General features: G+C 41.2%; 1 protein-coding gene across 4 annotated transcripts in view; it reads left to right on the plus strand.

Moving 5' to 3' along the window:
• LOC140483059 (serine/threonine-protein kinase VRK1-like) overlaps positions 1-26,306 on the plus strand; it is a 110,134-nt gene that overhangs the window by 17,550 nt on the left and 66,278 nt on the right. For all 4 annotated transcript variants that reach the window (XM_072580974.1, XM_072580973.1, XM_072580972.1 and 1 more), the window contains exons 3-8: positions 3,098-3,153; positions 5,566-5,635; positions 5,961-6,048; positions 6,131-6,239; positions 9,248-9,340; positions 14,920-15,052. In XM_072580974.1, coding sequence (XP_072437075.1) covers positions 3,098-3,153; positions 5,566-5,635; positions 5,961-6,048; positions 6,131-6,239; positions 9,248-9,340; positions 14,920-15,052 — 549 coding nt within the window. The remainder of the gene's footprint in view (positions 1-3,097; positions 3,154-5,565; positions 5,636-5,960; positions 6,049-6,130; positions 6,240-9,247; positions 9,341-14,919; positions 15,053-26,306) is intronic.

Genomic DNA, 26,306 nt, shown 5'->3' on the forward strand with positions numbered 1-26,306 from the left:
ACAAGTATAGAGCTGTATCATACTTCTGACTTCTGCCTTGTAGGGTTTGCGGAGTCAGGAGGTGAGTTATTTGCAAGATGGCAGAGGCGGCAGGGTAGGAGGTGTTCAGGCTCCCAGCCCATGACCAACTGCATCCTTCTTTCTTTTATTTGATTTTATTTTCTTCATTTTAACTTTTGAATCAAATTCACTTATTCTTCTTTCAGTGGCTGCGTTGTCTGGAGAGAGGTTGTGGGGAGCTGTTGAGTGGCAAATCCAATCCATTTCTTGTGGCCATGGCAGTTGAGGCTTGAGGAACTGGTCGGGCGTTGATGAATTGGCGTCTGCTCTTTTGCTCTGATGTTTTGGTGGCGTCTGCAACAGTGGTGGAATGAATGGTTTTTCAGTCCATGGGATTTAATTTGGATGATGAAGTAGTTCTTGGAAGTTGAAATGGGTCCAGTCCCAGAGAGTTGGGACAGTCTCCTGGCTCTGGCAGGGGCTGGTGTATCAGCAGCAATTAGGCAGCTTTGGCAGAGGCGGAGTTCTGGGTTCGGTCAGAAGCAGTGGGGGCTGCTTCAGTGTGCTGCCTCCTTGGAGTTGCAGCCTCAGGGAATGATTTGGCAGCTGTGGAGTGTGGCAGTTTCCCATTGCCACTTAGAAAATCAAGAAGGCGTGTATGAAATTTGTCCCACCTTTGTATGATTTATTTTTATTGATTTATTCCTATTTAATTAAAATGGCGCAGGCTTATGGTGACCTATACACATTTCACAATATTTTCATAAATACATGCAGCAAATTAATAGTACTAACCTCAGAATTCCCAGATGCTGAGTTTTCCTGACCCACAGTATTTATGTAGAATCCCTACAGTGAAGAAAGAGACCATTTGGCCCATCCAGTTACACTGACCTACAAAGAGCATCCCACCCCTACCCTATCCCTGTAACCCTGCATTTCCTATGGCTATTCCACCTAACCTGCACATCTTTGGACTGTGGGAGGAATCTGGAGCACCTGGAGAAAATCGACACCGACACAGGGAGAATATATAAACTTTACACAGACATTCACCCAGGGGTAGAATTGAACAGTGCTAACCACTGAGCCTCCATGCTTCCCCTTGCATGGCTGGACTGGTTTAGTTTCAGGTCAGTGGTAACTCTCCAAATGTTGACAGTAGGGGATACAGTGATTGCAATGTCATTGAATGTCAAGGGATGATAATTAGGTTCTTGCTTGTTAAAAATAATTGTTGCCACACTTGCACGGTGTGCATGATACTTGCCAGTTACCAGCAAAAGTCTTAGAGGTACCTTTTTCACAAGTTGCTAAATATGCCAATAATCTGGATAGTATGTACCAGTGAAACTAATAAATGATGTACAGTTTTATTCATCATTTTCAGCTGCTTAAAATCAGTTTACTTAGGTGTTAGACTGTACACTTAGCAAAATGTTTACTTATTGTATTTCATCACTTTTATTTATATTTGTAAAATGAGAATGAGATTCCCACACTTAACTATAACCCTGAATTTTTTTCATTGCAAGGCAAAAAACAACACAATTCCATTCAAAAACTTTGCCTAAACACACTGCATCATGCGAGGTTTTGCCTTGTGAAGCTCTGCCAAGTAGTTTGAGCAGAAACTTGAACAATAACTTTGTTTTGAAAAGCCAATGTGAGGAAGTAAGGTTGCTCGCGGAGCTGGAAGGTTCATTTTCAGACATTTTGTCACCATACTAGGTAACATCATCAGTGAGCCTCCAGTGAAGCACTGGATTTAATGACCTGCTTTCTATTTATGTGTTTAGGTTTCCTAGGGTCAGTGATGTCATTTCCTGTTCTTTTTCTTGGAGGTCTTTTCCTCTGAAATGATGTCACCAGCCCAAGGAAACCTAAACATACAAATAGAAAGCGGGTCACTAACACCATTGCTTCACTGGAGGCTCACTGATGATGTTGCCCAGTATGTTTACATCCAGAACCTCAACCTGAGCTACAAATCTTCTCAAAACTCACTAAGACAGTGTGAGCTTGAGTCTGGAATTTGGGATTGGATTACCAAAATAGGAAACTACTTTATTGTCTATAACTTTGGGTTGCCCCTTCTATTTTGGGAGGGATAGGGAACCCTTGAAGAGCATTCATCATTGATTCCCCACGGAGACACTTGAATTTAAGTAATTGAAAAAAATTAATGTTAATTGAGAAATAAGGATTCCAAAGCATATAAAGCAGATGGGAGAAATAAGATTAACCAATAACAGAGCAGGCTAGTTGGACTGACTAGCCTAGTCCAATTTTGACTCTTAAAGGATAGAACTGAAGCATATGACATGTCATTCTATTTTTATTTGTACAACTAACCCTATCAGCATGACGCTCAACAGGTATTTTCACTGTAATAACTTGATTAATGTCAAGCTTCTGTCTAATTATGGATGGAATGCTATCTCATCCTTTTACTAAACAGTGCATCAAAAATACTGTGTAATAATTATAATTGGAGAGTTTTTTTTGCTCTGATGCATATTTGTTGCCACATTACCACTAATATCTTGACTGAGATCAACAAATTTTAAATAAAATCAGGGATCTAATTTTATAAATTCCCTACACTATTTGGTTACAATCTTGTGATATAATGTAGTGAGGAACTTCCTATTAGCCAATAGTGCCTGTTGAGTGAACACACTGGACTGGAACGTGCCTTGCAGTACATCATTGCAATGCTTTGGCTTCCCAGTGTAAAACAGAAAATAGATACTTACAGGCCTCCGTAGGTGATTTGCCTGAGTTAGGGAAGTTCTACTGCAGGAACAAGCATTAAAGTAACTGGTCATCGAGTTTCTATTTCACTGTCAACCTTCAGTTGGCAATCCAGTGATGGTGTTTTGTTTTGATAATTACTGTTCACTTTTGTTTTGATCTTGTTACCTTTTATTTAGAGAGCCATAGAGTTCTACAGCATGGAAGCAGACCCTTCAGTCCACCCTGTCCATACTGATCAGATATCCAAAACTGATATAGATCCATTTGCCAGCATTTGGCCCATATCCCTTTATTTTAAATGATTTATTTTAACTAATTTCTTCCAAATTATTTCCAGCTTCTCCTGCGACAAAGGACAATGTTGGCGATGATGCCATGTATGTTGTTAAAATAGTAAGTACTCTCAGAAATCTTTAAGCTATGATTTGGTTGAAATTATAATCATCAGGAAAAACAGATTTCTATTTTATTTTGGATATTTACTGTAATAAAATGGTCCAGACTCTTACCGGAAGCATTCTAAAACAAAATATCACCCAAAGCCACACAGAGTAATGACTAAAAGCGTATTCAAAGAGAGAGTTTGTAATGTCCCAAAGGAGAAAAGAGAGAGAGAGAGAGAGACAGAGAAGGAGAGAGAGAGAGAATGAGAGACTATCCCAGAGCTTAGAGCCTAGGTAGCTGGAGTCATGGCCATCAGTGATGGAGTGATTGTAATCAGAAGTGTCCAGAATAGGAGGAGTGCACATATCTCAGTGGGTTGTGGGCCTGGGAGAGAATCCAGAGTCGAGAGACATGAGGCCTTGATGGATTGAGCACTTAAACACCAAAATGTTGCTTGCCCATGAGCCATTGTATGTCTGTGAACCCAGGAGTGATGGATGAATGGGACCAAATGCAAGTTAAGACTTGAACTACATAGTTTTGGATGACCTCATAGGGCCGGCACGGTGGCTCAGTGGTTAGTACTGCTACCTCACAGCGCCAGGGACCTGGTTCAATTGTAACCTTGCGTAACTGTGTAGAGTTTGCACATTCTCCCCGTGTCTGCGTGGGTTTCCTTTGGGTTCTCCAGTTTCCTCCCACAGTCCAAAGATGTTCAGGTCAGGTGAATTGGCCATGCTAAATTGCCTGTAGTGTTAGGTGCATTAGTCAGGGGAAATACAGGGAAGGGGAATGGGTGTGGGTGGGTTACTCTTCGGACGGGTTGGTAAGGACATGTTGGGTCAAACGGCCTGTTTCTATACTGTAGGGAATCTAATCTCATCTAATCTAAAATATGAGAGAACCGTCAGGAGTGTCACTGGAGCTTAAAAAGCCATGAGTGACAGATCCAGCAGCAGCTGAACCAGAACAGGGGCAATGCTTGGTCATGTTACATTCCTGGTACAGAGGAACCTCGATTATCCGAATACCAATTATCCGAAAATCAGATTATCCGAAGGAGATCTCAAGGTCCCGATAGAAACATTGCATCAAAGACGTGTTGCCAACAGTGACGTGTCTTTTGTTTACAGTGATTAAACAGGCACCGTCTCCAAATGACTGACCTCCCGTCCTCTCTCTCTCGCAACACTTTCCCTGGAGTTCTGCATAGGGGTGTACCCTAAACACCCCCCGCCCCCCCCCCCCCCCACTTCCCCCAGATAACCTGACCAACATTGTCCTGTACAGGGCAGAGGTGAAACTTGTCAAAAAGTTGCCGTAAAAAGATGTGTGTGTGTGTGCGCATGTACATGTGTGTGCGTGCGTGCGCGCTATATGGGGACTTACCCCACAAAGGCATGGCAGCTCAGTGGTTAGCATTGCTGCCTCACAGCACCAGGGTCCCGGGTTTGATTCCAGCCTTAGGCAAACTGTCTGTGTGGAGTTTGCACATTCTCCCTGTGTCTACGTGGGGTTGGGGGGCAGGGGGTGGTGTTGGACGGGGTTGGGAGTGGGGTCAGATGGGGTTGGGAGTGGGGTCACGCACTATGTGCTGCTCAGTGTCCTGAACGTGGATCAGACTTTAAAAACTCCGAGCCCCAGAGGAAAGACATTTAATCGATTAACTGAATAATCGGTTATCCAAGCAAAATAGTGCCCATCGAGGTTCCCCTGTATTGTACTATGCCCTCTGGATGGGTTATACTTTATTTTAGTGTAATAAGACCAAAGCTATCACCTTCAGCCTCTGACACATGGTCTATGGGCAGTGTCCGATCAACTTGTCTGATGAAGAGTCATCTAGACTCAACGTTAGCTTGCTCTCTCTCCGTGGATGCTGACTGACCTGCTGTGATATTGAAACACTTTTTGTTTTTACTACAGATTCCAGCATCTGCAGTAACTTGCTCCTAACTTGTCCCTTCCTGTTGATTCGTGATCACCTGATCATGAGGTGTAAAGTCAATGAGTGATTGTATTCTTCCAATGTCTTTTCCATGTAGTTTATTTTTTGTATGTGAACCGAGACAATAAGAGTCAGTGGACTAGCTGTCTGTTATAGCATCAATCACTGCTAAGTGGGATCCTGTCCTGATTCATGCCTACATAAGTGTAATTTACAATAGTAATGATCAGATACTTATTAAAATTTGGAAATGTAGTAGCTGTAACTCATAGATACCGACGTTGAAGGCTCCTAGTTAGGATAACAGTTTGATAATATATAATTTCTTGCTGGGACACAAGCAGAATCAGAACTTGAATGTTACTACTTTGTGTAATAAAGGCGAGACAAGAAGAGCCACCTGTTTATATGATGCCAATTCTCTGACTCTTCTGTATGAATGCACTATTATAAGAGGTACCTCTTGTTTTCAGGAGCACCAGGATAATGGGCCCTTGTTCACAGAGCTGAAATTTTATCAGAGAGCGGCGAAATCTGAGCACAGTGGGTAACTATGGTGTAGAGTGTGCTAAATGCTCATTTTATTTGTGGGACTGTACTTGTATTTAATGAGAAGGAATTTATGCATAGTGTGATGCCTTTGTATAGTTTTTTTTTAATTACTGCATCGGTATGTTCAGGGTGAAAGCCTGCATGTCGTCATTGTCTTTATTCTACAGACCAAGAATGAGGAAAATAGTAACTGAAATGTAATTGCAGCACTACGATTAAGATCATAAAGAAATAAATTTAGTATGCTTAGTTTTAGAGAGAGAAGGTACAAACATTTTAATGAAGTTTTTCTTTTGTTTGTGTATTTCTTTATCAGTAAAGAAATGGATGAAGGATCACCAGTTGAGTTTCTTAGGCATACCTGCTTATTGGGGATCAGGATTGGTTGAACACAATGGGAAAAGGTGAGAAAGTTCCAGGTTTATTGCCAGTAAATGCCAGACCATCCCCATCTCTTTGAAATGGTGACTTTTGTTTTCTTTACAGCTATAGGTTCATGGTATTGGACAGACTTGGTGTAGATTTGCAAAAAGTGCTGGAAGCAAGTGGAAACCAATTGAGTAAAACAACTGTTTTGCTGATAGGCAGTCAACTGGTAAGTATTTGGGCACACATAATGATTGGGTGATATATTGTACCAATAGGAGGCCAGATGAGTGAATTCTGGGTGTTATCTCCCATCGTGAAACAATTGAATCATGTACATGAAGATGAGTACCTGGGTTAATCAGACAATTTATGGACAGAATCAGATGGACAAGAACAATTGCTAATGTAACATGGTAGACCAGCTCCTATGTATTTGCACTCCTACACGGCCATTTTTATTCCCTTTAGGATTCCAAATATCAAAGTATTTCCGAAATGATGTTTGATGTTGGGAAGAAATGCATGACATAACTTATAAATGATAAGTCTGATCTTTCTATTTTACTGGGCTCTCAGACAAGGCAGACCCTTGAGTCCAAAGATTTCCTTCTTCACCCCAGGCTAGTGAGAAGAAAAATATAAGCCAGGGTTCCCGTTGCATATTACTTTCTAATAACCCTAGCTGCAAAGTCAGAAGCCGGGGTGTGATGGGTCCTAGAGGAGAATCCATTAAACCTGGAAATGATCGTATTGGTCTGTACAACAATTCTGTTTTTAGATGTGCAAGACCAGTTATTTCCGAGTTTGCCTACTTATCCTTGGTTGATGGTATGATAGTCTAGTGGTTCTCATACTGCACTATAACTGAGAGCTTAAAAGCTGACAGTCTCAATGTTGTTCAAGCCAATAAATCTGGTTAAGAGCAGAAATGATAGTGAGATGAGGCTGTTTAAATTGAATTGATTCAGTCAGGACCTTCAGAGAAGGAATTTTATGTCCTTGACTGGTCAGATCCTTAAGAACTCCAGTTTTGCACTGTGTAGTTAATTTTAAGTGGTGTTGGAGTTAATTTCTTTAAAGGAATGGAGAAATTTAGACATCCGTGAATTTTAGATATTGCAGATTGTAGTGTCCTGCATTTCTGAGAGTTTTTGAGGATGAAGTTACTGAATTGCATTTTTATTATACAGCAGTAGTGTGAAATGCTCACATTTGTAGCTTATCAACATTAAGACATAAGGATGCAGCAAATATTTTGAAAGAATTAGATCCTGTTTAGCCGACTGATTTATAGTTCTGACAGTACTAGAATCTCATTTGGTAAGTGGTCCTTAAACTTGTATCTACTTAAAGTCAGGAGAAATGAAAATCAGCTGAATTCAACTGTTGCGCATTATTAATGATCTAAAAATGCTTAACACTAGTGAAGGTTAAATGCAGGATAAATAAGGAAATGTGATTAAACTTTTTATGTGTGCTGACTTACTATCAACTAGGCTTGCAATTAACATGCTTTGCTTCACCTTCCTCGGCATGGCTTATCTCTGTAGGCAATATTTCCAAGCCATTTCATGCTTAAGCTCTCCATCCTGCTGCTCGGATGCTGCCTGTGCTTTTCTAGCATCACACCTTTTGACTCTGATCTCCAGCATCTGCACTTTCTCCTAATATTTCCAAGACGCCTGCTAGCGATACACATGTAAAGGAGCTTGGTGAACTCCAGTTTAGGTTTGGACATGATTCATTCATTTAGAGACCAGTCTGTCTCTGGGTTTTTGCATAAGAGGAATTAACCAGTGTAATGCATGAGAGGAACCTGTGCATTTGCACATCAACATGATTTACCAACTTTGAAAAATTCTTATTATTAAAACTTTGGAGGTGAGGCAATAAGCTAACTTAAATTTCAGAGATGTTTTAGCCATTTGGTTTGTTATTAGTTGTGATTTGTGCAGTACCAGGTGCTATGGATAGCATCCCTGCCTCGGAGCCAGAAGCTCCGAGTTCAAGTCCTGCTCAAGAAGAAAGGTAATGAGTCCATAATAGTTGGGTATCAACTTCTAAATCCTTCAGCATGGATCAGTGGCAAGTGGTAAGAGCAGTCAAGTTTCCTGGTCAGTCATGTAATGGAAAGAAATTATAGCCTCCACCATCAGTATCAATGTTTGTGTGAAGGATGAAAAAGAATCATACTAATAAATGTGAGAGATTGCAGAGTTGCGAGATGCAGAGAGATCTGGGTGTGCCACTGCATTGATCACAGAAGATTAGTGTGCAGGTGCAGAGTGTAATTATGAAAGCAAATATAATATTATGTTTATTACAAGCACAATTGAACACAAAAAGAAGGGATGTTATGCTTCAGCTAAAAAGGGCATTGACGAGACCATATCTGGTGCTCTCCATATTTAAGGGAGAATGTAAATATGTTGTAAGGAGCTAATTTCTGTAATGGGCAGGTTTTCTTTAGGAAAGATTAGGCTGCTGTGGTTGAATCCTCTGGCATTTAGAGAGCGACAACTTTACTGAAATATCTAAGGTCTTGAAAGGTTTTGATAATGTTGATGTGGAAAGGAGTTCTCCTCTTGTGGGAGATTCTACAACTCAAGGTCACTTCAAAAATAAAGGATAACCCATCTAAGACAGAGATGAGATGCAGTTTTTTCCCTCAGTGTCAAGAGGCAAAAGATGAAAGAAGCAGACTGAATGTTTTTAAGGCAGAGATAGAAAGATTCTTTATAAACAGGAGGGTGAAAGGTTATTGTAGGTGAGTGGGAATGTGGGGCAACCAGATTGGATATCATCTTTTGATGGGCAGTGCTGGTTCAAGAGGTCGAGTAGAGTCAGAGATGTACAGCATGGAAACAGACCCTTCGGTCCAAGCTGTCCATGCCGACCAGATATCCCAACCCAATCTAGTCCCAACTGCCAGCACGTTGCCCATGTCCCTACAAACCCTTCCTATTCATATACCCATCCAAATGCCTCCTAAATGTTGCAATTGTACTCTTGCTTTGTATATTTGTATTGAAAGCTGCAGACCATAGCAAATCAAATTATCTTGGGAGGTAGAGAGTTGACTGAGTTAGCTGGATGGTTAATGTGGATCAGATCATGATTATGTTAGCTTATTATTACGACTGTTAAATCATGAATAATGTAACCTGTAGGAAAATGTATTGTTCTCCGTACCTTACAGACTAATATTCATTTTTAAAAATTTCATTTCTGCAGCTTGAGATTTTGGAGTTTATTCATGAACACGAATACATCCATGGTGATATCAAGTCAGCAAACTTACTTCTAGGCTTCAGAAATCACAAAGAGGTATTGTGCACCATTGTGCTGATAACAGTTATGTTTTTAACTTGCTGAATGAACAAAAGAGAAATAAAGTCTTAAGAAAGTGCATAAACATAAAAGGTGTAAGCTATTTTGATGTGACTGATTTTGGAATCTCAGTCGCCTTTTTACAAATATATGGAGGCTGATATCATGGTTGTAGAACATCTGTAGCCTGTTGAATGTGAGTCATCTTTCATTGTTAGATTCCCAAAGCAATTACTTCATAAATATTCATAATTTGCAAGTGTCATTGTCATGTCATTTCTTGTACTGCAACACAACTCAAATAAGTTGAACTGGGATATGCAGTCTGTTGTGGAGAACTGTTGAACAAAGAGCAAATGGAAAGAGATTCGCAAAACTATTGTACTTGAAGCTATAAAAAAAGTGTAAGAATATTAGTGAAGACAAATGCCAACTACTCAAATGATGCAAAATTGCAGTTTGTAATGGAAACTGTGGTGTCAGCAATGTGGTCAGAAAACTGGAAATATTACAGTCTATCGTATCACTTTATTTTTTTAATTAAGTGTGTGACTGGCAAAGTTTATATTGAAATTTTTAACATTTGTCATCAGGTATGTCCCTGGGAACTCATTGACCTTCAAACAGAGTTCAGTCAATATCCAAATTGTTTGTTTCTGTTGTTATTTGTGTTCAGATAGGCCAACCATACAGTATAATTGAAGGGCTTTTGCCCGAAACGTCGATTTCGAAGCTCCTTGGATGCTGCCTGAACTGCTGTGCTCTTCCAGCACCACTAATCCAGAATCTGGTTTCCAGCATCTGCAGTCATTGTTTTTACCTCCATAATTGTTTCACTCTTTGAACAAAGTATTTACCAAAGGATGATTCACTATTATTTACAATAGCATCTGCTATTCTGCTTTCACACATGGGTTAATTTCTACATTTTAGCAAACAACTTTGTTGACAAAATTAATAAAACCATGCTAAATTAACTTTATAATGTGGAGATCAAAAAAGAGTCATATTGCCTCAAAACATTGGATAGAATTTTCTCTTTCCTGGTGTGGTGAGAGTAAAGATTGTTCTAATTTCCTCCTTTTCTATAACTTCTACACTACCTGTTGCTGTTGGGATGGTACCGATAGCCTTCACCATGAAAACTGAAACAAAATATTTAATGACTCTGCCATCTCTGTGTTCCCCACTATTGACTGGGGAATTTGTAGTGGAACATAGTAGCATCCCAAATATTACAGGTAGTGTAGAGGTTACAGAAAGGAAGGAAATTAGAGCAAGCATTGTCACGAGAGAAAAAGTATTGTTCAGATTAAAGGCAGACAAGTCCCCAGGGCCTGATGCCTTATATCCTTAAAGGAAAGCGTCTGAAATGAAATGGAGATAGTGGGATCCATTGGTTATAATATTCCAAAATTCTCTGGATGTGAGGAAGGTTCCACTGGATTGAAAAAAAAACTAATATAACACACTTATTCAAAAAGGCAGAGAGGCAGAAAATAGGAACTATGGACCTCTTATTGTTAGAGTCAATTATTGAGGAAGTAATAATAGGACATTTGGAATGTCAAAATACAATCAATCAGAATCAGCAAGGTTTTATGAAGGGCAAATCCTGTTTGACTAATTTGCTAACATTCTTTGAAGAGTTGAGAAGCTTTATGGACAGTGGTGATCTTGTCAATGTAGTATATTTGACTTCCAGAAGACATTTGACAAGGTGCTATGCAAAAGGTTAATATAGAAGCCAGGATTACAGGGGTTAAGAGTAATTTATTAGTTTGCACAGGTGATTGGCTAACCAACAGAAAACAGAAAATCAGGATAAACGGGTAATTTCCTAGTTGATAAGATGTAACTACTGGGGTGTCACGGAGTTTGGTCCTCAAGTTTGAGCTGTTTCCAATCTGTATTAATGACTTGGATGTCAGGATAGAACATATGACCAAATTTGCATATAATACTAAAATAGACAGGAAAACAAGTGGCAATGAAGAAATAAGAAACTTTTATCTATGGATATGGATACGTTTGGGAATGGGTCAAAACTGAGCAGATGACATTTAATATGGATAAGCAGAAGGTTATTTTGGTTGGAAGAACAAAAGGCAACTTATTATTTAAATGGAGAGAAACATCAAAGTGTTTCAGTGCAGGGAGGTCTGGGTGTGCTCGTACATGAATCTCAGAAAACTAATCCGCAGGTACAGCAGGCAACAAAAACAGAAGTTGTTGGAGAAACTCAGCACATGTGGCAGCATCTGTGAGAAGAAAGCAGAACTAATATTTTGAGGTTGTGGACTCTTCACTGGAACTGTTACAGCTAGAAGCAAGTAGTCGGTATACAGAAGCAAATGTGAGTGGTAGGGGTGAGGACAGTGGGGAGTGGGGGGGGCAAAGCTGAGTGGATAGATAGAGATAGAGGCCGCACAGAGAGTTATGAAAGGGGTAAGTAAACAAAAAGATAACAGATAGATTGATTGTCACGTGTACTGAAATACAGTGAAAAACTATGTTTATGAGCAGCGCAGACAGATCCTAGTAAGCAAAGATGTCCAGATCAGTGGTTGTAAGAAGATTTAGACAGAGGTATACAGGTTATATTGCACAGAGCACACACTAGGCGAGATCAACGTTGGCAAGATCAACATTAGCAAGATCAGCATTATTTGAGGCTAGAGAGTCTATTTATCAGTCTAATAACAGTCGGGAAAAAGCTGTAACTGAACCTGCTGGTGGGTGTGTTTTCTGCCCGATGGAAGAGGTTGTAGGAGATCATTACTGGGGCGCGATGGGTCTTTGATAATGATGGTAGCCTTTCTGTTGGAGTGAGCTGTACAAATGGAGCCCATGGATGGAAGGTTGGTTTCTGTGATGGTCTGGGCTGTGCACAACACCTTCTGTAGTTTCGTATGGTCCTGGGCAGAGCAGTTGCCGTACCTGGCTGTTTTCTGCCCAGACTGTATGTTTTCAATGGTACATCCGTAGAAGTTTATGAGGGTCCTTATGATCGTGCCAAATTTCCTGATCCACCTGAAGAAGAAGAGGCGGTGTTGTGCCTTCATGTTCATCACATCTACGTGAAAGTCCAGGACAGGTTGTCGGCTATCATCACTCTGAGGAACTTGATGCTCTCCACCCTCTCAACCTCCGTTCTGTTGATGTAGGTGGGGACATATTCTTCTCCTTTCTTTCTGAAGTCAGTGATCAGTTCTTTCGCAACATTGAGAGAGAAGTTGTTCTCACTGCACCACGACACTAAGTGGTCTATCTCCCTTCTGTATTTTTACGGAATTGTTAGACATCTGTCCTACTATACCAGTGAACTTTTAGATGGCATTCATTTGGAATTTGGCAACACGGTTGTGTGTGTACAGGGTGTGCAGTAGGGGGCTGAGGATGCATCCTCGGGGGGGCTCTAGTGTTGAGTGGTACAGTGGAGGAGGTGTAATTGTCTATCTTCACTGATTGTGGTCTGTGGGTCAGAAAGCTGAGGATCCACTTGCAGAGTGCGGAGCTGAGACCAAGGTCACGGAGTTTTGAGGTCAGTCTGGAGGGGGTAACAGTGTTGAAGGTGGAGCGGTAGCCAATGAGCAGCAGTCTGACATAGGTGTCCTTGTTGTCCAGATGTACCAGGGATGAGTGCAGGGCTAGCGAAATGGCATCCACAATGGACCTATTACATTGAATGGCAAATTGTAGGGTATCGAGGTAAGCTGGAAGCCTGGAGTTTATGTGGGTCATGATTATTGAGGTCAGAGCCACTGGGCGGTAGTTACTAAGGCACATTCCATGTGCTTTCTTAAGAATGGGATGATGGTGATCTTCTTGAAGCAGTTGGGGACTTGAGCTTGTAGGAGGGGCAGGTTGAAGACGTCAGTGAAAATCTCCGCCAGTTACCTGCTCCACGGCAGGATCTGAGTACTTGACCGAGAACACCGTCAAGGCTTGTCGCTTTCCTTGGGTTGACTCCCAGGAAGACCAATTTGACATCTGCAGTGATGACAGAGGGAACAGGTTCGTCTGGAGCTGTCGGGGCAGGCATCACTACACCGCTGGCATTCTCCTCAAATCGAGCATAGAAAACGTTGAGCACGTCAGGGAGGGATGTGTCTTTGTCTGCTATCTTGCTGTGCTTCATTTTGCATCCCATAATGAAAGAAGAAAGCTGAATAAGAGACAGTGGATGAGCTGTGCTGACACTCTCTCCACTCCTCCATCACTCATACACCTCCCCACAGCACCTTCCCATGCAATCACAGAAGGTGTAATGCCTGTTCGTTTACCTCCTTATTCCCTCATTATCCAAGACCCCAGACACACCTTCCAGGCGAAGCAATGATTTACCTATACTTCACTTGATCTAATCTACTATAATCACTGTTCACAATATGGTCTCCTCTACATCAGGGAGATGAAGCGCTGGCTACAAGACCAGTTTGCAGAACATCTGCTAAAGGTTTGCAAAAATGACCTTGAGCATCCAGTTGCCAACTCAACACATTCCCCTGTTCCCACACAAACATTTTTTTCACAGACCTGCTGCAATATTCCAGTAAGCTGTCGCGTAAGCTCAAAGTACAACTTCTCATTTTCCATTTGGAGACCTTGCAGTCTCTAGGATTCAACATGGAATTCAATAACTTTCGGGCCTAATTCTGTCCTTGCATTTTTTTTTCACCCACCCCATTCCCACTTTCTGGTACAAAATGGAATGCTTTTAGCACAATTACCTCATTACCATTTATTCAGCTTTCTTTCTGTCCTGTCCTGGTCTGCTATCCATAAATCTCCTATACCTACTCCTTTCATATCTTTTTGTCTCTCTGGGGTCTGTCTCCATTTATCTGTTTAACATTGGAGGCAATTCAGAGGAGGTTCACTAGATTGATTCCATAGGGAATGTCACCATATGTGAAACTCCAATGGGGCCCACCCTTAGTAATGTCAAGTTGGACAATGCTCAGCCAGGGAATACTGACACAGTCAGCAAATGACTTTTCAGATTCCTAGCTGAAAATGTGTTGCTGGTAAAGCGCAGCAGGTCAGACAGTATCCAAGGAACAGGAGAATCGATGTTTCGGGCATCAGCCCTTTTCAGATTCCTACCCAGGGGATTGGCCAGAGTCAGTCATGCACTTGCCCTGCCAGTGTGCGGAGGTAGGTATCTTTGCAGTCAAAGGAGTGGACCACAATCAGTCCTGCAGCTCAGTTGCAAGCTGTCTGGGGATTTATGGTCATTCAGTCAGGGTAGTGTAGAGAAATCCTGGGAGTTTGATCAATAATGGTCAGGAGCAGTATATGAAATTCTGAAGAAAATGGGCAAAACAAATCTGGGGATGGCTTCACTGTACTGTAGTCACTGTGAGAGGGGACAATTACAGACAGTAGGGTGAAGACTTATTGCGAATGGAAGGGGACCGGGACCTCTGGAAAAGAGACTTCCAACAGTTCAAACTAACTCTGACCTCTACAGGGGTAGGGTGTAGAGTCAACAATGACATGGGAAGTGCTGATGTAGAAAATTTGAGAAAAATAAATTTTTTTTCAAAATGACATGTTTTTTCTTCTTTCAGATTTATCTAGCAGATTATGGTCTGGCGTTCCGATATCATCCTAATGGAGCTCACAAACAGTATAAGGAGGATCCGAAGAAAGGTCACAATGGGACAATTGAATTTACCAGTATCGATGCTCACAAAGGTGTAGGTAGGAATGACATCTATTCAGCTACTGTGCAACTAGACCTCTACACTGCCAGATTGGAGCAGAATTTATATTGTGTGTCTTGTTTGTGTGTCTGACACTTTAATCCAGCCTGTATGGCTACAATGGGCCAACTGCAGTATGGGTTATGAAAGTTTATTGCTGACCAATGCAGGAATTAGTGCTATCCCAGAAGCAAAGACTTTACTTCTCTGGTAATGTAGTAATATAATAATCTTGAAAATAATGACATTGTCACATCTGATACCATAACTTGCACACTGAAACTGAATTTGATTTGTTTCTTTTCAAATTAGTTCAAATTGTTTTAGCTATTCTGTCGGGCCCTTCAACTAGGGATTGTTTTTAAAAAAGTTTTTGTACTGTAACTCATTTTGAAGTCTTGGAGTAAGATACCTACTTTCAAAAGCAAGCCATCAGTTGAATGAGGGTTGAGCTAAACTAAGGTAATTGTGAGCTATCAGTGAATGATATCTCAGCTGAGGGGAAATGCAATGCATTCTTGAAATTGATATTGAAAATGCAGAAGAAGTACCCAAGAAAAATGTGTAAACTGAAGAATTACTTAATTAAAGTAGATAGGTCAATTAAAATGGAAATAAGAATTTATACAATGCCTAGAGGGCAAAAGAAGAGAAACTGTGGAAGGATAGCAGTGACTGTGTGGTACCTTGTAATTCACGTTTGGGATTTCTTGAATATCTTTAATGGAGAAAGGGATATGTGTTAATAACATTAGAAGGACCTGTCTTATTTTGTGAGAATGGGGGTCAGCAGGAGAGTAGTAGGATCAGAACCCTTTGACCATACATCTAGATTTTTTGGTGGGTTTAAAAAGAGACTTTGTACAAACTTTTATTCTGCACTTCAATTTGCATGCTGACACAGATGATTATTTAAGGTAAGGAACAGGGTAGACATAGTTTTGTACTTTAGCCTTGTGTTAAATATTTTGTTCCAAATCATAATGTCACCCTTGAAAGTTTTGGATGCTTATGTGAATGTTGACAGTTTTAATGACACAACTTCCTATTCAGATGTGCTGACCTGGGACCTTCCATTGTATTTTGAAATGGAAGGCTGGGGCTGAGTCAGTGATTTATATGTTCTATGGAATTTCTAGCTGTACGATCTGGTACAATTTCTCCTAAATGATGGAAATACCTGTTTTGAAATGGGTTTGCGTAATTAAATGAGACAATAATGGCATGACATAACATATCTCATTGCTCATTGTACCTGAGGTGATAGATTAGAGCCAGATATGGCTTTAAAAAACTGCACAGGTTAACTATTTCTCCATAGATTTAGAAAATAGGTAGCTTCCTCATCAACCTGCTCAGTAGTTGCACACTTCTGGTGCAGGTGGGACTTCAAACAAGGCCTTCTAGACCAGAAGTATGGACACTACCACAGTGCTACAAGAACCCTTATATTTGGAAAGCATTTTAAATTGTTTTTCCTTCTGCTACTCGAATTTCCATATGCATTATGCTGATTGTGTGAGGTTGTCCTCCCCCCTCATCTTCTCCCTCCTAATTCTAAATTTCTTGACCTTGTGTCAACAGAGACAGACAGCTGCTCTCCTGTCCGAGGAGGAGAAGGAGAAGCACAACTGTCATGGACCACACCAAACCACTCAAAATAAATAGCTTAGACCCGAATGTTATTTTAAAGGTAAATGTAAGGTGTTCTGTTCCAGATACAATTCAATTGGTCAAACTACTCAACTTTAAGCACAATACACATTATTTTTATACCACAGTTAAATTATAGACAAAGTAAAAAGAAAAGAATTGGCTTAACTGTGACTATCGAAATGCTTAACAAAGTACACGGTTACAATGTTAGTGGCATCCCATAAACCCATCCTTGGCAAAGGCAAATTCTGTAAAATATATTGTCTCATATGCAATTCCAGTAGCAGGCAGAGAACCCCAGCTTTTAGCTGTAACAGAGGGAGGAATAAAAACTTCCACTTCCAGCTTCAAGACTCTAGCAACTGCAGGAAGCTAAAACTAACAATTCTGGTTCTGTAGGAGCTTGACCACACTTATTCAGGCTACTTCTATTGTTCCAATGGTAGACGAAAAAAAAAACTCAAGACCTCGCAGGCTGTTTACTTTGTTGGCTTTGCATAAACCGCTTTGATGTTTTGACTGTGAGGCATTTGTCTACCACTCTACTATAGAAGGCAAACTGTAAGCTCATAACTTGTGGAAGCACTTCTACAACATCATAATTACATAATTGTGATTGAAAATATCTGGAGATATCTGAATAATTTGATCTGTACTTTACCAGCACTCTTGCACCAGGTCATTAATAAAATAGTGAGGGAAGATTGGGTCTGGTGAACTTTCCTATTATATTGTCATCACGGCAAGCAGCAGGTGAGGCCTGGCTTTAGAGTGAATCTTTTTTGTGTGCTACTGTTGGACTTTTGTTTATCTTGGATTGTTTTATGACCCAGCAAGGCAAATAATGGGGCTTCAAGGTTTATTATAGACTTCTGGAACTTTTTTTCTAAGCTTGGAGAAACACCTATAATTCAGAGTGGCAAATATTTGGTTTCAGTTTTACTTTGAGTGGAGAAGTCTTGTGAAATTTTTGGATAAAGGTGGTTGTATAGACCAATGCTGGTGAGAAGGGAAGGATATAATGAAATGAATTTTCTTAGAGTAAAGAGTTATTGTTAGTCTCAGACCAGAAGTGTTGGGGTAAAATCCTGAAGAGGTTACTTAAAGTGAGTACCTTTTAAGCTCCAGTGTTTGAGGTGCTACATCAAAGGCGTGTTCCCAGTATTTTTTTTCAATATGTAGGAGATCTCATGTCTGTAAGAATAATAGGGTTGTAATGGATGGTAGTTACAGCACCAGGGAGCCAGGTTTGATTCCATCGACTGGTAATTGTCTGCATGGTGTTTGTGCATTTTTCCCATGTCTGCATGTGTTTCTTCCTGCTGCTTCTGTTTCCCCTCTTGGTCCAAAGATGTCCAACTTATTTGGATTGGCCATGTCAACTTGCCCATAGTGTCCAGAGATGTGGAGGCTGGGTGGGTTAGCTATGGGAATTGCAAGGTTACAGGGGTGGGTCTGGGTGGAATGTTCTTCGGAAGGTCGGTGTGGACTCTGGGCTGAATAGCCTGCTTCCACACTGTGGGGATTCTATGACTTCTATGTCATGATAGGGGATTTTGACTTCCAAACAGAGACTGGGACTGTCATAGTGTTAAGGGCTTGGATGGCGAGGAATCTCTTAAGCATGTTCAAGAAAATTTTCTTTTCAATAGGTAGATATACCTAATAGAAAAAGGGCAAAACCTGACATCCTCTTGGGAAATAAGGCAGGGCAAGTGATTGAGGTCCTAGTGGGAGAGTGCTTCAGGACAGTCACCATAATTCTGTTAGTTTTAAAATAGTTATAGAAAACAATAGGTCTGGTCTCAATGTTAAAGTTCTAAAAGGCCATTTTAGATGCTAATACACAGGAACTCTTAAAAGGAGGAAAGTGAGGTCTGCAGATGCTGGAGATCAGAGTTGAGAGTATAGTGCTGGAAAAGCACAGCAGGTCAGGCAGCATCTGAGGAGCAGGAGAATTGACATTTTGGGCAAAAGCTCCTCATCAGGATTGGGGAGGCTGTTCACAGGTAGAGGGATGACTGACAAGTGGGCAGCTTTAAGAGACAAGGTCAGGAGTGTTTAGGGACAGAGTATTCCTGTTAGTGTGAAGGCAAAGCTGACAGGAGTAGGGAACACTGGATAATGAGAGATGTTGGGTCTCTGGTCAAGAAAAAGAAGACGACATATGTCAGGTACTCTTACAGTAAAGGGAAGACCTTTTAGAATTGAGATAAGAAGAAACTTCTTCAGCCTGAGAGTGGTGAAATTATGGAATTCTTTGTCGTAGAGGGCTGTGGAGGCCAGATCATTGAGTATATCTAAGATTGAGATAGATGGGTTCTTGAGTACCAAGGGGATCAAGGATTATGAGGAGAGAGCACGAGAATGGGGTTGAGAAACTTATCAGCCATTATTGAGTGGTGGAGCAGAATCGATGGACTGAATGGCCTAATTTCTGCTTCTGTGTCTTATGTTCTTAAAGGTACAGGCAGCCGTGATCAAGTGACCCCCTTGAGGAGTACAGGGGGAGTAGGACAAGTACACTTAAGAAGGAGATTAGGAGGGCAAAACAGAGTCATGGGATAGCTTTGGCAAATAAGGTTAAGGAGAATCCAAAGAGATTCTACAAGAACTTTTAAGGGCAAAAGGGTAACTCGTGAGAGAACAGGGCCCCATAAAGATCAACAAGGCCATCTATGCATGGAACCATCGGAGATGGGTGAGATACTAAATGAATATTTTGCGTCAGTATTTACTGTGGAGAAGGACATGGAAGTTAGTGAACTTGGAGAAATAAATAGCAATATCTTTAAAGAGTCCACATTACACAAGAGAAAGTGATGGAGCTCTTAAAATGCATGAAGGTAGATAAATCCAAGGGATTTGATCAGCTATATTTCAACACTTTTTGGGAAGCTAGGGAAGAGATTGCGGGGCCCCAGCAGAGAGATTTGTATCATCGACAGCCACTGGTGAGGTACTGGAAGACTGCAGGGTGGCTAATGTGCCTTTATTTAAAAAAGGCTGCAAGGTAAATCCTATAGACCACTAAGTCTTACATCAGTGATGGGTAAGTTGTGGGAGGGGATTCTGAGAGACAGGATTTACGTTTGGAAAGGCAAGTATTGATTAAGGATAGTCAGTGTGGCTTTGTGCATGGGGAACAGTGTCTCACAAAATTAATTTGGGTTTTTTGAAGAAGTGACTAAGAAGACAGATGAAGGCAGAGTGGTAGATGTTATCTATGTGAACTTCAGTAAGGCCCTTAACAAGGTTCCACTTGGTAGACGAGTTAGTAAGGTTAGGTCATATGGGATTCAGGGAGACCTAGCCAATTGGATACAAAATTGGCTTGACGGCAGGAGACAAAGGGTGGTGGTAGAGGGTAGTTTTAGGATCGGAGGCCTGTGACTAACAGTGTGCCACAAGGATCAGTCCTGGGTCTACTGAAGTTTTTCATTCATTTAAATGATTTGGATGAAAATTTCAGAGGCATGGTTAGCAAGTTTGTGGATAGTAAATTGGTGGTATAGTGGACAGTGAAGAAGAGTACAACAAAATCTTGATCATCTGGGCCAATGGGCTGAGGAATGGCAGATGGAGCTTAATTTTGATAAATGTTGCATTTTGGGAAGACAACCCCGGGCAGGACTTACACAATTAACAGTAGGGACTTGGGTGAGAGTTGCTGAAAAGAGAGAAAACGGGTTTAGATACGTAGTTCCTTGAAAGTAATGTCACATGTAGACGACGTAAACAAGGCGTTTGGCAAGCTTGCCTTCATTGGTCAGAGGATTGAGTAAAGGAGTTGGGACATCAAGTTGCATCTGTACAAGACATTGAAGTACTGGTAGCCCTCCTTTGGATGGATGTCATTAAACTGGAGAGGGTTTAGAAAAGATTTACAACTATGTTGCTGAGAGTGGAGGGTTTGATTTAAAAGGACAACCTGATAGGCTGTGACCTTTTTCACTTAGAGAGTAGTTGGTTGAGGCGTGACTTTATAGAAGTTTATAAAATCATGAGGGGCATAGATAAGGTGAATAGCCAAGTCTTTTCCCCAAGCTGGGAGAGTCCAAAACTAGAGGGTACAGTTTTAAGGTGAGCGGGGAAAGATTAAAAGGGGCAACTTTTCAAGCCTAGGATGCTGCGTATATGGAATGAATTTCTAGAGGAAGTGGTAAAAGCAAATAAAATTACAACATGTGGGCAGGTATATGAATAGGAAAGGTTTAGAGGCATATGGGCCAAACATAGACAAATGAGATTCGTTCAGTTTGGGAAATTTTCCGTGCTCTGTGACTCTATGCCTCTGAGCGTTTGGGATTAATGTAGAGTTCCTTCTGCTATGTGGTTTAGCATCATTGTATGTAGATAGTCTGGTTTATTCAGTCTTCTCTTGATTCCTTTTGTTAATCTGTTTTATTGTTAATGCAATGCCGAAGATTCTGCTTTATGTTTCAGTGAGTGATCACTTCATGAAATCAAAACATGGTCTATCAAGCCCGGTTTCAGTTTGTTATCCAATCTTTTGACATTAACAGACAAGTCAGATCCCAGTGTTAAGGTATCTGTTGTAGAGTTTCCTACCTTGTTGCACGAGGGAACTCTTGGAATTATTGAGTAAAATGGGAGTAGTCATGGAATATCAGATTATAGATAGAGTTTTGCAGGCAATTAGTTTTTTTTCAAGAATGTTGGGAAATTTTGGATCCATAAAGAGAGGCAAAAGAGGAACAGCCTATTCTGTCCTGCCTTATAAAGTAAATTATGTACAATTTCTTATTAGAATATGACATTTTGGTATCTCCAAGTAAAACTTCTCCCTATGAATATGCAAAAACAAAACACTTGTATGCGCTTGAGTTTAGAAAAGCAAGAGATGATAATTGAAACAATTAAAAACCTGAGGGATCTTGACAGAGAAATATCAGCAGGATGGTTTCTCTTATGATAGAATGTAGATTTACAGATGACTGTTTATAATAAGGATTTCCATGTTTAAGAACTAAGGAGAACTTTTTTTTTCTCTTAGATGATCATGAGTTTTTGGAGCTTTCTTTCTTGAAAGATGGTGGAAGCAGAGTCTTTGAGCATTTTTAGGAGTAGATCAGTAGATTTTTATAAATAAGGGCAGAAATGTGGATTTATCAGATCAACCATGATCTTATTAAATAGTTGAATAGGCTTGAGGTATTGATTGTCCAACTCTTACTCTTGATTTGTATATTTGTAATGCAGATGCTGGGAATCCCCAGTTTTTTTTTAAAAACCTAGAAATATTCAGTGCATTTGGCAGCACCTGTGGAGAGAAACCGAATTAATACTTGATCAGAAATATTAATTCTGTTATGGATAACTCTTGATAACTCGTAAATGTCCTGAATACAACTGATGTCACATTTAGGAAAACTAAAGGTTTTTTATAAAACATAACATCTAAGAAATGCTCAATTGTCCAATTGATAGAATAGATCACAGAGAAAGAGCTGTCAAGCAAGCAGTATTTTCCCTTGGATGCAGCTCTTTCAGCAGACTAATGGATGTCTACACTCAGCCAAACCTCAAAGCATTCATGCTGAGAATCCAGCCATCTAATACATTATTGAAATAGTTGTGTCCAACTGAAAACATTTGAATGATTGACAACTTTTTTTCTGGCCAATCATATGTTTGTTTACACAAGATAGAGGTGTCAAGTGCTTTTAGTTTCTGCTATTGAAAGTTTGAATGATTGTATTTTTGAAACTTTAACGGAAGTCGAGTTAAAGACTTTTGTCAAGAAAGTAGGAAATTATGATTTTAATTTTTTCAAGCTTTATCACACATGCGATTGTTGTTCTACAGTTCACTGGTTCTGTGTAAAGTCAATACTGGGTGAAAGGGTATAGAATGTCATAAGTTGGCATGAAGTATATATGGGCCAATGGGGGTGAGTGGAGGGCCTTAGTTTAGTAGAGGGATTGGGTGACATCTTTTAGATTTCCCGATCAAAATTTTCCCTTATCAGGACACCTTCCAGGAACTGTGAACTATAACCCCTCAAAGCTGATGTGAATGCATGAAACTGCAGCAGGGTTGGAGATGCTGAATGCAAGGTACACATTCATGGTCTGCGCAGCCCACGTCCTTATCCCGTGGATGCTGTGAATCCCAAAATCACTGCTGTTTTTAAAAATCAGTGGAGTCTCTCTGACTTCAGAAAAGGAGCATGTGATTCTGATTGTTACTGCAGACCAGTTCAGTTCGACATATTTAAATACCCTCAATTTTTCTAATTGCGACTTTTTTCCCTTATTGTACAATATTACTTTAAATTATGATGTATGTTAGGAATAGTTTTCAAGTTTACTGTTTAGTGCTTTTTGAAATGCAGCAATTCTGGAAATAAACATTTTTCATTCAACATTGTCAAACTCCCATTTGGTATTATGAATCGGAATAGGAACGGAAGAAATAATGACTTTTGCATGACATGACAGAGTGCCCCTGATAAAGTGTCATTCAGTTAAAATATCTGTGAACTGAAGCTAATTGTGTGCCAGTACACTTTAGTATAAAATACTATAGAGACACTCCAAACCAAAGTTATTGTACTGAAGTGATATTGAGCATGTCATGTGCACAAAATATAGCTTTACTGCCCAATGTTGCCACTTGACTAGCTGCACCAATTAATGCTAATTAGCAATGAAAATAAACAAACTATAATATGTCTATTGCCTTACAGTTAGGCATCTATGTTTGAATTGAGTAGTGGATGTTGTGCCCTTGCCCATTATTAAGCACCAATGCCAGGAGCACCTTGAGTGGCATAATGTATTTGTAAAATGCTTGTGTTGTTGAGGACCTGTGCCAAGTCTATGTCTATGTTGTATGGCAAGTTCACTAGACAGAATTTAATCCAGGCAGCCCACATCTTGCCACCCTCTGGAGACTAATGAAAGCCTTTAGACATGTCTGGTTGGGAAGGCCACTGTTAAGTGCTAACACTTTGCTGTAGGTCTTTCCTGAGATTTAAAACATCCATATGTGGAGTTGGAGAGGGGAAATTCCTTCCAGTTCCATGAACTGCCAAGCAACATGAGGCAAACAGTTCCCTCTTATGGGCAGTGCCACTTGAAGCAGTGACATAGCTGGTTATATGTCTCCCAGAGGTTTAGGATCATCAAGGGGTTGCCTCAGACCCCGTGAAGTTTCAAGACATCAGGTCAAATATAACAAGGAAATCTCCAGCAGATTTCCACTTACGGTGGTGGGAAAAACTTACTTGACCTTGTCGTCGTTGAAGAGTATGGTGCTGGAAAAACACAACCAGTTAGGCAGCATCTGAAGAGCTGGAGATTCGATGCTTTGAGCATAAGCCCTTCATCAGGAATGGGCCGGGGGGAGGGGTGGTGGTGGCCAACGGGACTGAGAGACAAATGGGAGGCGGTCGGGGCTAGGGAGGAAGGCGGTTAAGATGCGATAGATAAAGGTGGGGGTGAAGATGAAAGGTTGGAGGGGAGGATGGAGTGGATAGGTGGGAAGGAAGATGGACAGGTAGAACAGTTCAAGAGTGTGTCGAGTTGGAAGGTTGGATCTGGGATAAGGTGGAGGGAGGGGAAATGAGGAAACTGGTGAAATTCACATTGATCCTGTGTGGTTGGAGGGTTTCAAGGCGGAAGATGAGGTGTTCTTCCTCCAGGTGTTGGGTGGCTAGAGTTTGGAGGTGGAGGAGGCCCAGGACTTGCATGTATTTGGCAGAGTGGGAGGGGGAGTTAGTGTTCGGCCACAGGATGGTGCGGTTGTTTGGTGCATGTGTCCCGGAGATGTTCTCTGAAATGTTCCGCAAGTTGGCATCCTGTCTCCCCGATTTAGAGGAGACCACATCGAGAGCAACGGACACAGTAGATGATGAATGTGGAAGTACAGGTAAATCTCTGTCGGATGTGGAAGGATTCTTGGACGTAATGAGGGGGGAGGTGTGGGCAAAGTTTGTGGTGGCAGGGGATGGTGCCAGGAGTGGAAGGTCGGTTGGTGGGGGTGTTGACCTGACAAGGGAGTTGCAGAGGGAATGGTCTATCCAGAATGCAGATGAGGGTGGGGAATGAAATATATCCCTGGTGTGGGGGTCTGTTTGTAGGTATTAGAAATGGCAGAGGATGATGCGGTTTATCCAGAAGTTGGTGGGGTGGAAGGAGAGGACCAGTGGTATTCTGTCCTTGCTGCAATTGGAAGGGCGTGGCTCATGGGCGGAGGTCCAGGAAGTGGTGGAGATACGCTGGAGGGCATCGTTGACCACTTGGGAGGGAAAATTACAGTCTTTGAAGAAGGAAGCCACCTGGGATGCTCTGTGGTGGAATTGGTCCTCCTGGGAGCAGATGCTGTGGAGGCGGAGGATTTAGGATTAAGGGATAGCGTTTTAACAGGAGGTAGGGTGGGAAGACGTGTAGTCCAGGTAGCTGTGAGAGTAGGTGGGTTTGTAGTAGATGTTTGTGTTGGTCACCGTAAATGGAGATGGAGAGGTCCAGATAGAGGAGGGAGGTGTCCGAGATGTCCAGGTGAACTTGAGGTCGGGGTAGAAGGTGTTCATGGAGTTGATGGACTCCTTGTGGGAGCATGAGATGGCGCTGATACAGTCACCAATGTAGCAGAGGAAAAGGTGGGGAATAGTGCTGGTGTAGCTGCAGAAGACGGACATACCTGATGTCTACTCTGAACATCACTTCCACTGCTGTCATGACAACCGCCTCCATGATTGCTGCCAGGACAACCACCTCCACAACTGCTGCAAGATACACTGTCGCTTCAACTGCCACTAGATTCATCACCACCGTAACCAACGCGAAATCTACCCGACATGCCGCTTCCGCCTTCCTCGGCGCTTGACCTTATCGTCACCAAGCTACCTGACACATGCACGGTCTGTGACACTGTGGATAAGAGTGATCACTGCATAGGCCTCGTGGTGACAAAGCCCTATCTTCACATTGATGATACTTTCCATCATATTGTGCGGCAGGGGGAGTTTTGGGCAGGCGACAGTTTCAGCAGATGGCATTGCAGCCCAATACAGGAAGTGCAAGTGGTGAGGATGGTCCCTGGTATCCACGGCAATGAGAGCAGGTGGCCGAGATCTCTTGGAGAGCGAGCTAAAAGGAGGAATCATCAAAAACCGTTGTGCTTTTAACTTTATTGCTTTATTTTCTAGTTTAAATTAATATTAACTATTACCTTATTTCTTTACTTTTCTACTTTATGAAGGTAATACCTAATTTTTAAACTCTATTTCTCTTACCATTTTGTACCTAAGATTTTTGTATTTGGTACCTTTGTACCCAAGATGGCACTGTGTGTGGCAACATTATATACTTTTCACTGTACTCCTGTACTTGAGTACCTGATAACAAAATCTAAATTACCAACATGTGAAATGGGAAACCTTTGAACAGATCTAGCAATTCAAATTGGGCATTGATAAGACGCTATGGGCCATCAACAGCAACAGAGTTATATTGAAAAGTAATGTGTAACCTCAAGGCTTTACATGTTCTACTACCACCTTCAAACTGGGAGATAAATCTTATTAAATGAAGACTACGGCTACACATGCCATGAGTAGCACCTTAAAT

Source organism: Chiloscyllium punctatum, chromosome 11 (assembly GCF_047496795.1).
Source record: "Chiloscyllium punctatum isolate Juve2018m chromosome 11, sChiPun1.3, whole genome shotgun sequence".
NCBI classification, from domain to species: Eukaryota; Metazoa; Chordata; class Chondrichthyes; order Orectolobiformes; family Hemiscylliidae; genus Chiloscyllium; species Chiloscyllium punctatum.